The sequence below is a fragment of the Watersipora subatra genome, chromosome 7 (assembly GCF_963576615.1).
Source record: "Watersipora subatra chromosome 7, tzWatSuba1.1, whole genome shotgun sequence".
NCBI lineage: Eukaryota > Metazoa > Bryozoa > Gymnolaemata > Cheilostomatida > Watersiporidae > Watersipora > Watersipora subatra.
Window position 1 is genome coordinate 55,091,054 of NC_088714.1, and position 23,069 is coordinate 55,114,122.

Sequence of the window (23,069 nt, forward strand, 5' to 3'; positions counted from 1 at the left end):
TATCATCATTAATAGCATATTAATATTATTAGATGATTATTATTAGTATTAGATGAAGAGTTTGTGCCAGCCACTGAAGACTAGGAAGAGTTTGAGCGCTATGTTGGCCAGCGTCACACACTCTCCAATTACATGTAAGATAGAGCTCAACTTAACCAAACTTGACAAAATATAAAGAATATCCATAGAGTTATTACTCACATTTTTATGTTTACAATATCATGGATTCTGATAAGGTTTTGTAAAATCTGTGTCATGATTGCATTCCTATATATTTATTCTTTTTCTGATCAAGCAAATATGATATAATAACAAAAAATGATGTTGTACAAATCTTATTGCAAGTCAGCTATTGTGTTGTGATTTCAGACCCGAATCCTCCTTCAAAGTGGAGAAAATAATAGTAAGTGTGACAGCACTCCAGCGACTATTTCACTGTCATGCCTGCGCCCTCCCCTGCTCATTCACGATGGTGCGAGAAGGCGAATGGGTAGAGTTCAAGGTTACATGTGCCTCCTGTCACCAATCGTACACTTGGAAAACAACTGCCAGGGTGAACAGAGCTCACGTCATCAACCCCCTGCTGGCAGCTGCATCACTCTTTTCTGGCGGATGCCTCACGCAAAACTTCAGTTTTCTGTCGCTCCTGAACATCGCGATACCAAGCCACAGAGTTTGCCTCTACCAACATAGAGAATACTTACATGGTGTGAGTGTTAATATTTACCCATAAACTTGGAAAATGTGAGTAAAAGCTTGGCACACTAATTGAATAATGACATTTAGAAACAATTTTTTTCTTGAAATGAAAATATGTCATCCTTCAAGCGAAATATATTATAATTTAAAATTCTGATTCTTCATCATAATATAGCACAAAAAGGGGGAATAGGATTCTACATTCTTAGACTAATAATAATGATACAAATTAATCTTGTATAATGAAGTTTTACAATATTTTACAGTGTATTGCTGAGCAGTACACCCTGCATAACGATGGATTGATGGCAGCAATCGATTGGGAGCTTGATTTGGCAGGTGACGGTAGATGCGATAGTCCGGGGCATTGCGCACTATACGGGGCCTACACTATGATGGATCAGAGCTGCAGTTTAATAGTCAGCAGCCATCTTGTCAAAGTAAAACTTTGACAGTTTTTACTTCACAGCCTGAAAAAAACCCAAATTTTTTAGTAGTTATCAATACATAAACATGAAGTTACTGATCTAGCTGAATAATTCATTCAAATAATGTGAAAGTGATTGTTGGTCGTAACTTCCTTTACTTTGCAGTCAACGGAGACCACCAGCTCTAACGCCATGGAGCTGGAAGGCTTCAAGCGATGCCAGTCCGATCTAATTTCCTACGGCCTGAGAGTGAGGTCCATTACAACGGATGTTGTTACAAAAGTTGTGTGCATACCACAAGCTTGTGTTTTGTGTTTGTGTTTCCCACCAACGGATGATGAAGAAGAGTTTGCAGACTATGTGTTCAAGGGCTTCTGCTATGCTAGTTTGCAAACTCTTCTTCATAATCCGTTGATGGGAAAAGAGCCCGAATCTTAGAAACCATGCAGGCAGGTAGAGGCCGTCGCTCACCGCGACAAATTTGCGGCATAAGCCAAAACACAAGATTGCAGTATGCACACAACCTTTTCCGAGCATTTGGCGATGGCTCTCCAAATAGGAATAGATTATCTACCAAAACAATTATTGAAAAACAATAATTGCTGATCATCAAAATAATCTCGATCTTTATATAATAAAATCATAAAACTAATACACTCTCTACTGTAGTAAGTGTACAAGCCAAATATAACAGTTCTCCTTGTGTTCTACGAGTTCAGAATATGTGTGTTCAACCGATGCATTAAATGTGTAACACAAGAATTGTAGATAATGCTTGACACATTAGCATAGCTTTGGTGTTGTTGGCATTAAATGAAAATCCAACTCACTATGATATCGCAGGTAATTATTCTACCCCAACTCAAGGGGTGCAGGCGCCACAAGTTCGTCCACATCAGGATGCATACACAGGTATTCATGCTCCCCGCGGTCATGGAGACGATGCGCAAACTCAGCATCATGGCAGCACAAACATTCAGGAAGAGATGGCATGTCTTGACAGTGCTTGCAGACACACCATTCTGTAGCCGGTGGTATTAGCTCCTAAAGAAATGAACAGATATGTCTATGCAACCATAGCTAATACATCAGGTCGATGTTATCCAACAGTATATCAGTGCAGCACTAAATTTAAATATTAAAATTGTTAATGTTGTCATTCGAGAAAAATCTGTAATTATTTTTTCGCAATATGAAGTGATAATTATCATCACTAAAATCATATATATATAATAATATTCATTCTATCACTCTCTAGCTAAAACTATCACTTCTAGCTAGCTTGGCAAATAAGAGCTGGCTAGTGGCGGTGCTTACTTGCTGGGAGGTTTGATTCTGTTGAGGATCTTCTTCAGATAGAGCGTCAGGCTCGAAACGCCAGGGTCTTAACTCTTCAGAATTTGACATTTTTTATGATCGCAACTCAGACAAGTACACATACGTTGTATTGTCGGACGGAATGGCCAAGCTGAAACTGTAAAGTAGCGAGCATCTATATTTGATACGGGGTCTTAGGTAAAACCTGAAGTGTTTATCATAAACTATTGCTACGATAAGTTTTATATTGAGCTTTTTATTGGCCTGTCAATTCACGCGAGAACATCACGTGACAAGACAATAACCAAAATTCGTGGATAAGTCATCGAAATCAAGAGACTCCAATCTACGGCGGCTTTTTGTTTTTGAGCTTTTAAGAGCTTGTAATCATATTTCCACATATTTGGCACCTACAACACAACAGAGTAAGACATGGCGAATCTTTTGATACCAAATAACTGTGATGTGAATTTTGTTGCAAATCAACCTTTAACTCATTGCAATTATTTGTTGATTTGGCTCACCTGTTGTGGACTGCTGACTTGACTCATCTTGAACGACTCAATGACTTGACTCATCTGCAGTGACTTGCTAACTACATTCACATAAAATGATTTGTTGACTTGACAATATGCAGTAACTTATCGACTTGCTCATTTGAGAAATGTCTTTGTTGACTCAAGTAATTTGCAAACACTTGACTTATTAACAGTGGCTGGCTGATGAAATCAGAGACATGCAACTGTATTAATTTGATTCATGAAAGAAATGCATTATTTCCAATGGCTTGAAGTTCAAGAAATTACTTCTCTTCAGGCTAATTGGAAGTACAATAACAATTCAAGCTGCTGAGGTTAAATGTATTTTTAGATGATAACAATTCTAGTTGTTTAACATTTTTAAGCCAAGTTTTGTTTATACAAGCAGGACTCTTGATCCTAGGCTGTATTAACAATTTGTCATCAATTTCGAAAGCACTTAGAAAAGCAGACTTTTTTTCTATATATCATATTGAATCTCCAAACTTGCAGAACTCAATAAAAAACAAAAATTTAATAGAGGAAATAGTTCTTTTTACACTCTTTCAAAAGAGTGAGGGAACTGAAGAAACAGTGATTGCAGTACACCGAGTCTGATAGAGTGTGCATATTTGTCATGAAAAACAAATAGTTCTAGTGTGAAACTCTTTTTGCTGAGAAGTTTTCTAACTTTAGCTAATTTGAAAGTTTTGTTATCAAAGATTTCAATCAATGGGTCACTAGAAACTTCCGTCAATGGGTTAGTTTCATTTCCTAATTGGTTAGAAAGTGTTCTCATTCTTTCGCCGATATCTCAAGATCCATTAGTTCATTTGACTTGATCTTTCAGAAGTAAATCAAAAATGTATCACACACAAAGCACACAATTTTGTAATCTAAATATATTTTTCTTTTAATTTTTTAATTTAATTTTTAATTTAATTTTAATAATTTTTTATTAAGTTTGTGTATAGTATGTCCAGCTATAGTTATTGAAATCTTGGAATAATGAATTCGTATCGCAGAAGATTTGATCTCGGAGCCACCCGTTGATCAGTCTGACGCCTTACTAACTAAGCCACAGAGCTTGATCGACACACAAGGCGATATATGTCGGTATATGAAAGCAAATAGGCTAGCGCTTTAGGTCATGACGTAAAGCCAGGGCGTAGTTTCGTAAAAGCCGTAGTTCTTATTAGTAAGCTTACTCAAATTTTCTATTGGCATTATGCCAGGCTAATAGCAAGTGACAGGCAACTCTCATTACCTCTCATTGTTTATAAGCTGATTTTCACACCCGGGCAATGCCGGGTAACACAGCTAGTCTTACATAAATGAAAAGTGCGGAAAACCTAAGCAAAACGACACACTGATCAAGTGGGAAAACAATTCCCCGACTTACCACAAGCCCAGGTACAACGTTTTAAAGTGTTGGGATCCACAGAGTATCATGAATGAGACTTATGTTATATTGAATGACCTTGGCTGCCAGACAACAATTGGCAGTCATATCTGCAGTATTAATGACCTACAAACATCAGCATTATTAAATTTCAATGAGCTGACCAGCTGTCAACTTTGAACTAGTGCTACATATTAAAACTTCATACAGACTCCGTCTCGTTGATTGGCTGGACATTTTCATAATTTAGCAAGCTGTTGGTCTGATGTTTTTAATGAAAGGGTTGTGTACTCTTGATATCGATCAGTCTTTTCTAGCAAATATAAGTGATGTGTCAGATTTTGTTACAGTGTTGTATTTGTTTCATGCATAAAAGTATTTTTACGCTGTCTGTACTTTACAGAGCCGTAGATTGTGTTTACTTAAAGGGTTTATTTTGATACTAGTTTAGTTTGCAGAAATTGTGCTCCCATGGCTCAGTCTATAGTAGGCCATATCTATCTTTGTTATTTGATAGACTAACTGCCACTTATACTAAAATAAAATCCATTGTTCATTATACTCTTTGACTTTATGCTACTCTCCAATTAATAGAATGTATAGTTGGTGGTATGTTGGTAATGCAGTTACAATCATGTGCAAACAACTCCAAAGTACTAGATTCAATAGTCTTACAATGCTCTAGCTTATACATTTCATTTTTATTACACTCTTTATACCATTTTTACATGAGCATAGAGTTACTTCAGGTTTAATTTATATAAATTAATAAGCATCTTATATCTATGTACCTTTTAAGTCAGTGGTTCCCAACTACCTTGGAGCCATGGACCCCCTTAGCTCCTAATCTAAAAGTCCCGGACCCCTTTATAAACATCATAATATATTGTGTTTATAACAATGCATTGTAAATTGAAATGTTTTATTTTCCATGGATCTTAGTGTATCGCTGAAATCGAAGAGGGAGAGAGAGACTTACGTGTTTGCTGGTTAGAGGTTTTGTTGTTTTGTACTACTAACCGGAAATCAGGTACTCTCCAGCGATTGATGCACATAGGTGATAAAAGTCTGGACCCAAAATCCTACTAAGACAACGCAACCACCCTGCCGGAATTGCATTAGCCCCGAAACCCAGGCTAGCACAATCCAAACCGAGCTCGATTATTAAACCCCGTCCATATGATAACCATCACCTATCCTTTCAGGGTTTTATATCATTGATCCAACCACTATAAGACAGAACTAGCTGTAAATAACTAGCTAGAAAAAACCAATGCTGGCACCAGCCTGTGGACCCTCTCAAAACCTCCTGTGGACCCCTAGGGCTCCATGGACCACCAGTTGGGAACCTCTGTCTTAAGTGATCGAAGAAGAAACAAATATATTACTGGATGTGGTATCAACCCTTGTATATACCAATTAAAACACTATAGATCAACGGTAGGGTTTACGATTATTTGATACTTTTGTTATACTTTTGTTGAAAAAATAAAACTAGTACAGATACTGACAGGCAAAACATGGAGCAATGAATGAAAAAGAAGAAGGCTAACAATGAATGTGATGATGATATGAGAGATTAAAGATGTTTAAGATAAATTCTAAGACAAGCAATTCAGAGAAATAATTTGAGTCAAAATGTTAACTCAACTGCCCACAACAATCTAACAAAACAGTGTTCAGTAGCTGGATAGAGATCAAAGACACACCCCTTACCTGAAAGACCCATACTTGCGTGTTATGTATATATAATATGCAAGTCTGAGTCTACAGCCTTAAATCACATCGCATTCATCAATATCCCAAACGCTGCTCTTTCTTAAATCTAAAGCTACCTCCCTCTAAATCTGCTTCGGGTCATCGCAGAATGTTTTATCAGCAGTCAGCACAATGGAACGCTCTGCCTGATGAACTGCGTAGGGTTGTGATTGTGCCCACTTTTAGACGTTCCCTCAAGCTGTACCCGTTGAGCGGTGACTAGATAGTTTCTGGCTGCTTGCTGTTGACTTGTGGCCCAGCGCCTTGACTAGCAATGCTACTGCGCAGTTTGGGCCTCATCATTATTTCTTTTGTTGTTTTCTGTTTTCATATCTTTTGATGAAATTATACAAAACATATATATATATATTTATTACAACTATTATTTTATAATAGGCCTATATAATATCTAAATGATTCTACCATCTCGTGGCTCAATAACTCATCAAGGTTGTCTAAATTTGGTCAGCATTTTGTGAAAAGAGATAAGATGTATATCTTAACTTAGTAGTCTCATGCCTTGAATAGATTTTTGTTTTTACGTTTATGGCACCTCATGGCAACACCTCTTTGATTATAAATTTAGTTATTTTAATTTTGTGTGTCATCACATGTAAACCGCTTTTTCTATAAATATGATTATGAACTGCTCAATAAATGTATTTATATATATATATATATATATATATATATATAAATACATTTATTGGGCAGTTCATAATCATATTTATAGAAAAAGCGGTTTACATGTGATGACACACAAAATTAAAATAACTAAATTTATAATCAGAGAGGTGTTGCCATGAGGTGCCATAAACGTGAAAACAAAAATCTATTCAAGGCATGAGACTACTAAGTTAAGATATACATCTTATCTCTTTTCACAAAATGCTGACCAAATTTAGACAACCTTGATGAGTTATTGAGCCACGAGATGGTAGAATCATTTAGATATTATATAGGCCTATTATAAAATAGGCCCTGTCAATAGTAACCAAGTAATAGTCAACTATCAGACCTATATTAAACCTTAAATCTGATAGCAGTTTCAAAGCCACCATTGTCAGTGTGAATAAAAAAATTATCACATAATCATAAAGTGTGCTGGTCAGATAACATAATGCGTGATCATTTCTATGATATGTACATATCACAGGTATGCCTGTAGGTATAGGTATATACCTGTGTATCGGTACACTTGTAGCAAGTGTTAGAGCTGAACTGATGAGATCAAAAGAGTTAAACATAATACTATTAAGTGTTTAGTATAATAGTATTATGCTAAACACTTATTACTATTACTATTACAATTACTATTACTATTACAATCATAATTTATAGTTTGAATTTGGTTTCAACTGTGCCAGCTCTATCATAGGGTTATGACAAAGGTTTATAATGTTTATGCAAGATTAGGCATACCCCAGTTCAAACAATCAAGTTTGAATTTTTGAATAAAGTTACGAGATGAGAAATAAACCATACCATTATCATACAAAATCTTTTTTAAGTCTGACTTTTAATAGAGTCTAAAATGTTATTTAAAACATCCCTAAATACTGTTTGCAAGTTTATACGCAATCTCAAAACATACATACAAAAATACTATTTGGCAAAATTAATGTAACACTATACTTTTTAAAAAGCTATTACTTTAATGTTATTAAAAATGCAAGCTGAAACTGTGAACCCACTGGCTCTCTAAGCTATCTAGTTTTAGTGTACAGCAAAACTCTCACAAACTAACATACATGTATTTCTTTTATGCTTGTGCATTTGATAGTTTTTTCAACCTATATCTCAGATGTTTATGGTTTCCATTTGCTATTTGGGAACTTTGTTATAGCTCTCCCTACATACAAGCAGTCTCTAACAAGCACAGGATTCCTGTAATCACGATTGTAAGCTCTCCCTACATACGAGCGCATGATTCCCGTAATAACGATTGTTTCATCACAACCTATGCTTTCAGTCGCCAACCCTTATCCAGAGCGGCCGGCAATAAATAGCAAGTTTGGAGTTGCAATTTCTTCAAACAGAAAATCCAAGAATGGACAACCCATAGAGTTATCTCCCCCTAGAGTGATAACTGTGCATTCAACAACACGAGCGTTTCCGGTGCCAACAAGGAGCGTTTAGGCCACGCTCCTTTTTTGTGCTAGTCAATCGTAGTGATCGACAGAACAATAGCGTTAGCCATGAGAATGATCATGAATTTCCAATTAAGACAGTAATTATTGCTCATATTAAAGAAATGATGATTATAGTTTATTGCTCTAATATATGCGTATTATTTAAAGCAATTCAATACCTACATGCATTGCAAAGGCACTGAATAGATGGTGTTAAGTAAGTGAGTTAATGCAATCAGTTACTCCAATGATATACAGCCCCCACACATGAGGGGCTGTATATCATTGGTTATTCATAGATAAGATAGATAGTCATACTGGGGTTGTATTACATTGGTGTGATGGGAAGCTAATCGACTGCCATCAACTGAAAATATTGACATTGTATGGTGATAGAGTGATTCATTGACACCTCAGTTCACAAACAGCCCTTGCATGTAATATTAGATTTCAATACATATCAATCAAATACATAGACTAGCTTGAAGCAAAGATGTCCACTAGTTAGTGGACATCTTTGCTTAATGTAAGCAAGCAAAAAGTTTGAAAGTTAGAGTGGCAAATGTTGTTATATGTTAGATAAAAATAAATTATACTTAATTATACTAAATTATAATTATTTAAAAATAAAATAGACTTTTTATTACTTTATTTATTAAATAAAGCAGGAAAAAAGTAGTTGTGAATTACTTTATTTATTAAATAAAGTAATAAAAATTAGCTATGATTACAATAATTTTTTATTGTAATCATAGCTAAACAGATTATATTTAGCACTACTTGCTAATTATTTTACATTTAAACACATTTGCAGTTTCATTTTTCTTCTTAATTCATTTTAACAAAAAACTTCTTTCATGATATGAAGTTTAAAAGTAGTAGTTGTTTGAAAAAGCTTAAAAACATTTACAGTTGTTTTTATTTTCTCTCTTCTCTTCATTTATTTCAATTACACAAAACACTTTTCATAATATGTAGTTTGAAAGTTAAAGTGGTAAATTTTGTTATATGTTAAATAAAAATAAATTATACTTAATTCTACTAACTATAATTTTATAAAAATAAAATTGACTTTTTTATTACCTTATTTATTAAATAATTTTTCATTGTAATCATAGCTAAACAGATTATATTTACCCATTACTTGCTAATTATTTTACATTTAAACACATTTACAGTTTTATTTTTTTTCCTAATTTATTTCAACAAAACACTTCTTTCATGATCTGAAATTTAAAAGTTGTAGTTGTTTGAAAAAGCTTGCAAACCTTTAGAGTTGTTTTTTTTTTCCTCTTAATTTATTTAAACTGCTTAAAAATATTTTCTCATGATATGAAGTTTAAAAGTTAGAATAGTAAATGTTATATAAAAATAAATTTTCTGTCCAAATACTTTTTTATTACTCGGGCAACACTGGGTAGTACAGCTCATAGTTGATGGCAGTTGATTAGCTTCCCATCACACTAATGTAATACAACCCCAGTATGACTATCTATCTTATCTATGAGTAACTGCTTGCATTACTTTCACTTTCACTCACTATCTATTCAGTGCCTTGGCAAGTCATGTAGGTATCAGGGATTACGTGTATGTCACAATTTCCATTTTCATAATTCATTTCCATATTAATTCCATTTCCCTACTTCATTTCCATAGTATTTCCATTTCCATATTATTTCCATTTCCATAATTCATTTCCATATTATTTCCATTTCCATAAAAGTTCCGTAATTCATTTCCATATTAATTCCATTTCTATAATTCATTTCCATACTATTTCCATTTCCATATTATTTCCATTTCCATAATTCATTTCCATATTAATTCCATTTCCATAATTCATTTCTATATTATTTCCATAACATTACCCTCCTTCATTTCCATATTATTTCCATTTCCATAGCATTTCCATATTAATTCCATTTCCATAATTCATTTCCATATTATTTCCATAACATTACCCTCCTTCATTTCCATATTATTTCCATTTCCATAGCATTTCCATAATTCATTTCCATATTATTTCCATTTTCATACCATTTTCATACTTGTAAAATAAAATTTCCATATCTATTTCCCCTAAAATTATGGAAATATTTATGTTTATGGAAATGAAAAAGTAAACATTTCCATAATATGTTTAGCAATCCCTGGTAGGTATTGAATTGCTTTAAATAATAAGCACATATTAGAGTAATAAACTATAATCATCATTTCTTTAATATGAGCATTAATTACTATCTCAACTGGAAATTCATGATCCTTGTTTAACCCTTCTCATGGCTGATGTTATTGATCTAGTCAATCACTACGACTGACTAGCACAAAAAAGGGGCGTGGCCTAAACGCTCCTTGTTGGCACCGGAAACGCACGTGTAGTTATCACTCTAGGGGGAGATAACTCTATGGGACAACCTCTCCCATTAGCCTGCTAACCAAAATTCTCCTCAAACACTAATTAATTTATGAACGCCACGCTAACAAGCGGTTCAATTTTTTACAGTTCTTGATAAAACCAATGTGAAGATTTTCTGCGCTGTTGCGCTGCTCACTTGCCCCTGTGATTTATTTGTGTTTTTATTGTCTGCTTCTTGCTTTTTAAGTGTTCATTCAATACGAACCAGACGTTTTTACACATTTAACGCTGGTATAAACGTTCATTGTATGTCAATATTGTCAATTTTATAGTTGTTTCGATTAAAACTTTCGGCGATTAATGCTTCAACACGTGCATATCGATTCTTGATCCAAATACGAATCGTTTCATTTTTCAAGTAGATCTAAAAGGTTTGTAAAGGATCTAAAAGGAGGTTTGCATTTATTATTATGATATGGACGAGGCAGCGATGGTTTTTTGATGTCTGGAAGAGCGAGATAAGGGCTAGCATTGATGCAAAGAAAGATATCAATAAAACATGATTTATCTTTGCCGGTATGAAAGAATTGAAAGATAAGTGTGTTTTAACCAAAATACGAGCAACTAGCTGCCAGCCAGGTTGGTTTACAAATAAACTTCGAAAGGCTTTGAAAAAACAAAGGAATTTGTATAGAAAAATGAAAAATTATCCAACTTGTTATAATGCAAAAAGATATAACACGGTAAGCAAGCAGAACAAACGAGCAATTAATTAAGCAAAAGGGTCATACCTTTCTAAAAGACTTCATAAGCCTTTGTTATCGGGAGACAGCAAATCATTCTATAAATACATGAGACAAAACAGAGAAAGTGGTAGTAATATTATACCAGACCTAACATCTAATGGCACCACAGCAAATCTTCCAACCGAAAAACCTAACATGTTTAATACTTGTTTTAAGTCTTTTTTTGTTATTGATGATAATGCTGAGCCACCAAATGACTGACTCCTTTCAGGCTGATGAAAATAACATTATGGTACAGACTGAAGGAATACTTGCATTACTGCTAGGCATCAATCCTTTTAAGTCGTGTGATCCAGTCAACTTGGCAGATATTGTCCTGAAGAATTTTTCGCACATTGCTAATAGATTAACAGAAATCTTTAAATACACCCTTTCTATTGGAATCTGTCTTAAAGTGTGGAAGATGTCCCACGTAAAACAAATCTATTAAAAGTAGAGCCACACAACGATTATAAAAATTGATCGCGATTAATAACTGGTCTGAACCAGTTAATTTTCGATTAATCTTAGAATTAATCTAGCAAAAACCTGTATATTGGAAAACAAATAATACAGCTACATATAAATGAATTATATTTGAGACAATTATTGTTAACAGAACTACATGTTATGTACAATGTACATAAGTTAGTGTATTAATTATTATGAGTATGAAAATAGTCCATGAAAGTCTATAATTAAAGTCAGCCAATAGTTGAGGCAGCACAGTTTATTCACATTCACCAAATGAAGATATGCCCTCTTCCTACATACAATATTGCCAGCTTTGGAGAAAGCCGCTCACAGAACACAGTAGCAGTGGTAGTCAGTAGTAGTAGTTATTGTCTACAACAGCTGGTGATAATTTCTGAGCGGTATGATAAAAATTAGTTAAATGATATTTAATGATGATATGCTGTGGTGGGCAAATTCTTTGTAGCATATATTGCACTTCACTTTCTTGTTTATGCTTCCAACAACGTATGAAAATCCGTCAGCTAGTACGGATGACATTTTTCTGCTTTCATGTTCCAATAAAGTGTCAATTTTTTATTACTATTATTCTAAAGCTGAAATATGATTGTGGTTTTTTGAAAAAATTAAAATGCGTGTATAATTTGCTTAGGAAAGTTTTTAAATATTAACAAAAAAATAGACTAAGATATTAAATTATACTAAAATCGCTATTTTATTGCTATTACCTAGAAACATGTTCAAACAACTAACAACACGGCCGCTTACAACTAGATCAGCACGGCGCTTTTGTCGTTGTATAAACAAGTTTTACGTTAGTGACTTACCTAGTGTTTTCATAATTGAGTGCAAAATAATTGTGGTTGTATTTAATTGGTAAGAAAGTGTTGCTTGTCATAACATTTATTTATTAGTAAATTAAATAGTAGTAACCTGCTATGTTAGTGTTATATTTTGGCGGACGTGGGGCCACGAATTTATTTCTGATGTTTCATATACTCGCATATAATTACTCTTATATATATTTTGCATATTGTGTATGTCTTCATTATGTGTTTTACTCGCATATAATGACTCTTATATATATTTTACATATTGTGTCTGTCGTTATTATTGTCTTAACGCTCATACATTGTTAGTTTGGTCGTAATTAAGCCAATGTGTTAGCAACTCTATTAGTCATTTATTCTTATACTGTTGCCTACCCGGTTCCATTATACGCTCCGGGAAAAATATATATGTATATATAGGGAGTGCACTCGCTAGGAAAGCAGAGTACTCACAGTTCCACGACTAATGAAAATTCCTTCGGAATAAAGCAAACAAAAACCATTCTTCTCTTACAATTTATGCAACATTTATTGCAATCTAGATCGTGCCTGAGTAAAGACCGACAAAATCATTTACAATATGTGACCCAGGCAGTCAGAATGTAAAATCGTGCTAAAACAACATTTTTGAGTTATTTAAAGATTTAAAATCAGCAAATTCTGAGGATTTTTAATTTTTTAAATCAGATTATATATGCCCAGGTTATGCAAGATTTAGTAGAGAAGGTCTCACGATGAACTAAATCTGTTGTTTTGAGTTTAAGCAGGATAAAGTTGACGATTCATGAATCGTAAATCATGGTATTTGTGTACAAATCAAAATGCCATAGCCACTGACCACTTAATCTCAACCTACATTATATTGATGAAACCTAGCATTCCACACATTAAAACCTTGAAAAAGATGATGGTTGGATTTTCATTCAAATTCGATTGACGGCTGACCGCCCAAAGGCCATAGTAAGGTCAACAATATATGTGACTGAAAGCTCACCGTCCTGGAGATTTTCATTAAAAGGGTATGCTTCAACCTGGGCACTTTTCATCAAGCTATATTGCTATGACTGCATATAATGAAAATCCAACGACTTATCAAAGTGTTGGAAGTGTATTCAGAATTGTCCACTTATACAGAAGGTCATGGTAAGGTCAACGAAAGGTGACCCACAGAGGGCATCAGGATGCGGAAATATCAACCCAACTCATCAAGTGGCCATTCAATCTAGAGCTTTTTTTATGTAGTTTAACACTCACATAGTGTAGCACAGAGTACATTGCAGAGATTTATTTTACCACATTAAAGGGGTTTGCTTGTTATGTTAGTGGCAATTTAGGAAAGAATTCTAAGTTACGGCGGTCTCGTGATGGCGGTGATTAACTGTTCATTTTTTAGCTTTTAAGAGCTTGTAATTACATTTGCACATATTTTGCACCTACAACTCAGCAGAGTAAGACAGTGAATCTTTTGATACCAAATAACTGTAATGTGAATTTTGTTGCAAGTCAACCTTTAAAGGGGTTTTATTCTATACAGATAGTAAAATACGCGTAAATTGCCTAATCCGTTCTAAGATCTTCTTAAGCTCACTTCTTTGGCCCTTCTAAAAAACTCGAATTTTTTTCAATTTAAAGTCTACAATAACTATAGTATTATTAATTTGCATCAACAAGTTTTTTATTTTCGCTCATCAATTTCACTCGGTTTATGGTTCATGATGACAGTAATTTTATAATAAGTGAAGGGGAGCACAACTTCAATGTCAATTTACATGGGTTCTTTTCATTTTTTCTAGGTAGCAAGGTCTACTCTACTGAAGAAAAATTTTGCAAAATAATTTATGTGTAAGATAAAGTAAAAAAAATCTTAACTCGTATTAATAGCTGTGTCTGTCTGACCGTCTTCACGTTCAAGATTAGAATAAAGTATAGCTTTTGTCGAGACCAAAACTCATGGTATTCAGCCTGGTAAATTGACACTCCAATTCATGCACCGATACTTCGTTTTTAAGTATTGCTGAATTATTGTGCTGCTATTTATTTTTTGTTATTTGTCTAGACATCTGATGATCTCTAATGGCGAACTAGATTGCTAGGATATTTATATAATTGAGAGAGTCACATATGTCATTTTCTCTTTGAAGAACGGCAAGAGAGAAAGCGGTATTTCTAAGTCTAACCATGAGGTTGTCGTCATTAAAATCGAATTTGAGTATTTCACCGATTCAACGCTTTACACTTTAGTATAATGTGCTTTGTATGTAGGCATACTTTTTGCACTAAGCAATAACTTTCCATCAATTCTTTATGTTATGAGGAATTTACGTTGAAGGAGGTGTACGTTATAGGAACGCCTACTGTATATGAACCTTATTGGAGGAATGGCTGATGCCATATATATATATATATATCATGAGTTATACAAATTCCTTTCTTCTGCCAGAGAGCTGCACGTAATGGAAACAGATGAACAAGAAGGTAAAAAAGGGGCCAAAGCCGGTTTATGGCGAAAGAGAAAGTTCAATCGTTCGATGTACACGGGTGATGATGCTTCTGCCCTTCTTAGTCGAGGAGTGGATGACATGGACCAAAACTATGCTTATAACGTTACTAATTTCAAGGTCAGACTCGTTAGATATAACTTCCTTGCACTAATGCCTCAAGTTGATAGGTCATATGCACTTATATGATTTAAAGTTTATAGTTTTAAACTTACAGTTTTAAACTGTTTGTAAACGTCAACCATGTTGCCTGTGATTTTGTTAGCGATTAATCTTCGTTAGGTCAAGGTGACTTGTCAAACAATCGTCCAATGGCAGATCTAATTGCTTTCTCGCTTCGTTATCATTTTCTTTTACAAAACAGAATTGGACTAGCTGTGCGGTTCTTTGCGCATTCACTTTAAAGAGAAGTTTTGATGTTTTTGGTGTTGATTTTTACTAGCCAATATTTTCAATAAGTATTTGTATTTTCATATTAAGCGTATGTTGTATTACTAAGTGTATTACATTAAAATTTATATTATTGAAATTATTAAATAAATGAAAATGATTATATTACAGAGGTTTATCTTCTATTTGTTGACTAAGCCATAAAAAACTTGATATAATTATTTCTTTCAAATTATTGATTTGCTGACTCCTTTGATATGTCAATTCTTCAGTTCATATACTTACTTGAATGCTTGTTTGTGCTGGCTGATGTAATCAAAGGCTAGCTGGTTCAGGTGCTTCTCGATGCATAAGTACATCACATATCAGAATCCTTTTTTTACCCAGGTGACTGCACTGCTAGCAGAGGCCACATACACTGCCTCCCAGGTGTCTGCTATTCAAGCTGCATTTAGCAAATTAAAGTCAGTGCTGATACGTGCAAGTCATGTGCCTTCAGACGACGTGAGTAGACGACTTATAGTTGTGCTAGTCATGCGTACAAATAAAAGTGCTCTATAGAAGTAAAAGCTTAGAAATCAACTTTCAACACGTTTGCTATGTTGATTAACATATACCCTAGGACACTTGTGTTCGCGTCATCTAACTTTCGCATTTTCGCGGGGTCATCCTCTCGCGAAAATTTCATGAGCGTAACTAAACTATCACAACAAACGAGTGAAAACGCGAAGTTAAAGAGCTTTATTCATTGATATCCACAATAAAATCGTCAAAATAGAAATGCAGGTAATTTTCGTGTGTGGTTGGACTCAATGGGAAATTTCTGGTAAACTCATTATAGCTAATACACCGACTGAGCAGCATGGTAAAACAAATTAAGATGATGCTATCAGTTTAGTCACCGAATTTGTAACTGATGAGGATGAAAGTCTGGTAGGTGAAGTCATAAAATTGAATAATAATTATTGTAGTGATGAATTTTATTACCAACCAAAAACAATATCAACCCTCACCAGGTCTAATCACATTATACAGTTTTCGTTGTGAATTTGGTTGTTATCTATTTTCTTCTTCTGGGGACTTGAGGGTGAAAGACATGTGAAAGTCACGGTGTAAGGGACCTAGACGTCATTGATAGTCCAAGAAACAAATGGCAGCAAGTGATCGAATTGAATTATCGATCTCACCCACACATTTCAACTTGCGGTTTACAAATACGAACTAGTCCCAAATTAAAAAAGTTTTTTATTAGCGATTTGGCCCTAGGAATGTAATCTGTTTGTTCCACTGCTTTATTTTCACATCACTATATTTTTGCACTCATCAGAGCCGTGAAATTAAGTTGCAGCGAAATTTTACTCTGTGTGCTACTCACGAAACTAAATACTAGCGAAATAAAAGTGTCCTAGGGTATTACCGGGTATTTTAAAGTTGTCTGTTCATGCATGACTTGTTCTCCCTGATGCATGATCTGTCATTGTCAATTGTCTGTACTTTTAGCTAACATGTCTGCTTAACTCACTCTAAGCAAAACGAAATAATGCAACAACTTAGACTTTTCCTAATTATTGCGGAACAGTTAAGCCCTGACTTACGATGCCAAAAATTTCGGCAAGTCATGTAAAATTTTGGCCTATATTTCTCTCCATGTAGGAAGTAAATTTTGACACATGATGTCCAAAGTTTTTTTAAACATAAAATTCTTTAAGTAAAAGTAAAAATTGATATTATAAATTGAAAAAAATGTAGAAATAATATGTTAGAGTGAGTTTTGTTGTCACTTACTCTACTACCGCATTTACACATGGCTAAACTTACACTTCTGTTTCACCTGTCTCAAAGATAAAGTAATGATAAAAGTATGCTCTACCGTATTATTATGGTCTTTGCATTTAATATTTTTCATAGTACTTTGTTTTAATACTATATTTCAGTAATTGAAATATTTGTCATCGTACTTTGAGCTTGTGAACTAATTAAACATGTTAGAAAAATGTTTGCTCCCAAACGATGATTTTAACATAAAAAAAGCAGATATTGGGAGGATGAACTTTGGTGTTGAGGTTCAACTGATTTATTATTGCCTGACGACGTACATAATTTCATCAACATTGTCACAGAATAGTAATTCTAGAACACATGCTATAATTACATGTATTTATACAGCAAAATATCATGCTGTTTGTTAGCATTTGTGGCTAAAATTGCAACTGTAAATATGTGCATATTTATTCTAAACAGTCATTAGTTCACTTACTATCTGAAGCTGAGAGTCTGCTGGGAAGTTAGCGTAACAAATATAAGTATAATAATCTCCCCTTCGCACCATGTATCTATACAGTTAACTCCTTTTGCAGCTCAAAGTCAAGATTCCAACTTGCAAGCACTCTAAAAGGGAGAAGATAATTTCTGAGTCATCTTTCCTACCTCCCAGCAAAGTACACTTGTGTGGATCATTTGTGTCCGGTTTGGCTCTTTCATCGGCGATGACAGTGGATGTTCGTGTAATTGTACCAAAGGTTAGTATGTGCTTCTTTGTTGAAATTTGTACTTTTAGTGTACATCTATTCAGCTTTTTATTCTGCATTAAGTCTGGTATTGCTCAGGATTTCTTGTATTTCTATTTCTACTCAGATAGGCCAGGGCTTGAATTTAGATTTTGAATGCAAAGTGCTACACAGCTTTCACGACGACAGTCCATGAACCTGTTTATTTATTGATATTGTTGTTAATGCAAGTGAAGGTGTCTTCTTATGTTTCTAATCAGGTGGGTGTTTGGGAGGCTGGTTCACAGGAACCAGATGAAGTTTTAAAACCAAATATTTTTGGTGATTTAGTGGGAGGCACATATGTGTGTCAAGTTTGGATGAAATGGGGCACAAAATGTGGAAAAGCAGACTAACAGACAGACACCCACCTACAGTGTGGGATTTATTACTATAGATTACTGTACTTGGATAGTCAACAGGGTTGGAAAAAATTATGATTTTTTTCAAATCAAAAAAATCAGGTTTTTTTTATTTAAATCAGATTTTTTTAAATTTAAATCAGATTTTTTTTGAAAACATCAATTACCAGCTTTTTTTCATAACTGCTAACATAATATTATTTTATTTTATTGAAGTGTGCCACATGAAAACATTAGCAACATAACAAAACAACTTTGCATCACTTTAATATACTAAAAGTGGTTTTTATTTTAATTTTGACCAAGTTGTGCAGTTCATATTCACAGTAGACCCTCTATAAGTCACATTTTTTGACATGGAAAAATCATCAAAAATGATTTTTTAGGATGATTTCAATCATTTGTTTTTAATCGGCCAACCCTGATAGTCAGATATTTGAGTTCATAAATTTCAAAGATATAGACATGAGAGTTTCTAGACTATATGGTTAACCCTTCAAGTTATAGCTGTATGATAGGTTAGCCAGACATCTGAATACATTACTTTGGAACGAATAGTAACTATAAACTAAGTGCTGCACTACTACTAATAATCAGACTCGTCCGTACAGGTCACATCTGTTAACTCGAATGACCTTCAAGTTTGGTTTAACTGATGTATCTGAACCTTGATTATTGATTATTGACCTTACATGGTGAACAGTGGCTCCTGTAAAAATAGGGTCTTCATTTGTAGTCATTCTACAGAGTTAAGGACTTTTTGAACCAGATCTGGTTGGTAAGAAAAAGTTTCTATGTGGCGGTGCTTGCACACCACCTTCAGAAGAAAGCTAACTATCAGGTTTCCTACATGTCACCCCACAACAATCCTTTGGATATCGGGCTGCAGGTCAAGTGCAAAGGTCAGTTTTCCTATTAAAATAAACTTATCAAAATAACATCAAGCCAAAAGCTTGCCATATACTGACACTAAGCTAACCTGGGTACTTTAGCATCGTAATATATAAAACTAGCTGCATTACCCGCCTACAGTAACAGATTCACGGGCAGCATAAGGTTTATTGAGAGTTGGCTTTCATACTGTAAAACAACTCCCAATATGCAGTTACATCTCCCTCTCTCCATCTCTCCCTCTTTCCCCTCTCTCCGTCTCTCCCCTCTCTCTCTCTCTCTCCCCTCTCCCTCCCTCTCTCCCATTCCCCCTCTCTCTCCCCCTCTCTCTCCCTCTTTCTCTCCCTCTCTCTCTCCCCCTCTCCTCCTCGCTCTCCCTCCCTCTCCCCTTCTCTCCCTCTCTCCCCCCTCTCCCTTTCTCTCCCTCTCTCTCTCCCCCCTCTCCTCGCTCTCTCCCTCTCTCTCCCTTTCTCCCCCTCTCCCTTTCTCTCCCTCCCTCTTTCTCTCTCTCTCCCTTAGTTCAACGCAACACTTGCGGATAGACAACATTTTTGGTTTTTTTGTCGGGCGTATGAAGAAACAGTTTTCGGCGTGTGCCTACTTTTGAGCAGGCGACGTATAGCTGGTCATGGCTGATGCAGGGTGACAGTAAGTCGATAGCAGCTGCTCTCTTTCTTTTCACAATAGCGTATCGCAACCCTCGGAGTACTCGTGAAAGTTCTGTAATAGTAAGTTACAGTAGGCCTACTCGTAGCTGGAAAAAAATTAGTAACTCGGCTGCTGAAGAAAATGAACATGACCCACTATCACGAACAGCGGCAAATCCAACGTTATTAAGTAGTGGAGATGTGGCAATTCATATACATTGCAACATCGTATAAGAAACACCTTTTTGATGTGGAAATTTAGTAGGTGAGAAATGCGTTTTTCCAGTGGCTCCAAGAAACAAACGTTTACGTGACCCTCTCGGTACACGTTGGCAGTAAATATTAATTGCATGTAAATAACTACTCGTTAATTTATTTTATTTAATAAATAGTACATTTGTATAGCTGTATAGACACCTTTGTATAGGCCGCAGAACTCAGGAAAGGTGCTTTTAAACACGGCAGAAAGTTTGCTGTTTAAAAAGCGTGCTAACCGGGGATTTCGGTTAATGCGCTCGAGCGGTGAAAGAAAAACAACAGAATCGCCACACCTTTATATAAGCCGCTTGGCTCAAATCGTCAGAGAAAAGTAGCGGCTAATAGTCCGTATTACGAAATTACGATATTACGATAATTAGTACTCATATTAATTCGGTTGGCTTCGTTCGACCGAATGGAAAAAGAAAGGCCGCTCTATAATTTATTTACCGTTACTACACATATTACCTAATTCAGTTCGCTTCGTACGACCGAAATTCGTACGACGATAAAAGGAGAGACCGCTCTATAAGGCGGACAATCAATCAGATAGACAACGATTGCCGTTTATATAGTAGATAGAGAACAGCGTTTTTCTAGTGGTTGCAAGAAACAAATGTTCACATGACCTTCCCGGTACACGTTGGCAGTAAATATTAATTAGATGTATAGTCAAGTGGGGTAAGTGCACCATTGGGGCAAGTGCACCAGCTGTTGATATTTTATCAGCCAATCACTGCATAGCTGTCTCTGAGTTGCAGGACTATTACCCATGATCCTCCACAGGAAGCTATAGTCCCTGCATTCTAGATTTCAAATTTTTTGTTAAGTGAGCAACAAAAACGTAAATGCACTATTTAAGTAGTTGACTTTAAATTTAGAGCTGTTCACTGATAATTTTATAACTTTCATTTTAGTGGATATTTGTTTTGGCTAACTATTGAGTGCAACTGGTGTCTGTCTAGAGAATACTTTTTTTCTTGTTTTAATCCTAACAAATAACTTTGTATTATTTTAACTGGGGTGGTGCACTTGCCCCTGATAATTTTAGAAACAGGGACAAGTGCACCTATGTAGTGCACATTAACATTAACCTATGTGCTCCTTAACATAAACAAGGGCAGGGCAAGTGCACCACCCGGCACACATGTAGTTCCCCATCAAAAGAGACAGTTCAATCTCATTTCAAGTTCTCCCAATCTCTATAGTCTTTCTTGTTATACTTTGGAGTTAGTCTATGTCAAATTTGTGGTTCACTTGAGTAAAACTGGTCACTTGAATTGCAATGGTATATAATGGTATAGAATTGCTAATTTTTAAAATTTTAATGTTCAATACGATCAATATTTTAGTGGTGCGGTACGAGCTCAAAAAAATTTTTTTTTTCATCTTTATTGAATTTTATATAATTTCAATATCAGCAATTTGATGCATTTGCCTCTGTTTATCAACCAATGCATAACAATGACAAAGAAGGCTAGGTGGTGCACTTACCCCTGTATATGGGGTAAATGCACCACCTAGACAAACATTTTTTAGCGCTTCATATAAAGCAATGATATTTAATTAACAGTCTTTTAGTGCTGATATTCTTGCTCAGAACATTCTGGAGTTTCACAATGACAAATAGTAGACTCAAATATTTAGTTAAAGCAAAGCAGTAAGACTGCGAAATTGAATTACCCTTTTTCGATGGTGTACTTACCCCACTTGACCCTAATTTACTACTCATTAATTTATTTAAAGAGTAGTAAATTTTATTTACTTCACTACTAATATTTACTACTAATTTAATTTTACTACTTACTCATATTAATTAAGTTTGCTTCGTACGATCGAATCGAAAAAAAGACCGCCATATACGGTAATTTATTTATACTGCTCATATTTGGGAGTTATCGGTGACTCAATATATCGAGAAGACAACTCATATTATTAGCATATCAGTATTTATCGTCCATCCCTACGATGAATAGCAGGTTACGTATTATAATAGAGGCGTGTACTAACCGGAGATTCCCGTTAATGCGCCCTAGTGGTGAAAAAACCACAGAATGGACACGCCCTTATATAAAGGTAGCGGCTAATACTCCGAAAAGTACGGTACTCTATAAAGCGGACAGACAGATACACAACGATTGCCGTTTATATAGTAGATATTGGCACTCAATATTTTCACAGGGCAACGAGAGTAGTTGTAGAATTTTATATAAATTATAAGATATGTATTATATATATTAATAATATTATTAATGTTATAAATAATGTTGACAATTAATGTCAATAATATTTCATTGTTAATATATGAAACATTCAACACAATATATAAAACATTTGCGCTCAATATAATATATTCATAAGACAACAAGATTAACTGTAGAATTTTATTGTTGACTAATCGTTACTAAATATTAATATTATTTATATATAATATATATAAATAATATTGATATAAATGCGCTTTTACTGCCATGATGATAACTCTAGTCTCTCTAATAGTTATCTCATTTCCTTAGAGACAAAGTGTACTATTTAATGTACAGTATCGTAGTTTCATATGAATTGTCCCAATAGTATGCTATTTGATGAGAAACTGCCTTTTGTGATTGGAGAATACATTATTGTATAACATTATAAAATATGAGTTTAAATTTTAAACTCTAATCTTGGGATTGCAACAATATGTACTCTTTGTAAAGTTTATTTCCCCACGCTCGTTATTTATGTCAGGCGTGTTGAAAACTAAAGCATGGCTCAAATTCGACATGTTGAGACGCC

At 34.7% G+C, this 23,069-nt stretch overlaps 1 protein-coding gene across 1 annotated transcript in view; it reads left to right on the forward strand.

Moving 5' to 3' along the window:
* The first annotated feature begins 15,207 nt into the window (after positions 1–15,207).
* LOC137399698 (nucleolar protein 6-like) overlaps positions 15,208–23,069 on the forward strand; it is a 35,834-nt gene continuing 27,972 nt past the window's right edge. Inside the window, exons 1-4 of the mRNA XM_068085898.1 lie at positions 15,208–15,317; positions 15,975–16,091; positions 17,945–18,106; positions 19,232–19,397. Of these exons, the coding sequence (XP_067941999.1) occupies positions 15,228–15,317; positions 15,975–16,091; positions 17,945–18,106; positions 19,232–19,397 (535 nt within the window). The 5' untranslated portion in view covers positions 15,208–15,227. The remainder of the gene's footprint in view (positions 15,318–15,974; positions 16,092–17,944; positions 18,107–19,231; positions 19,398–23,069) is intronic.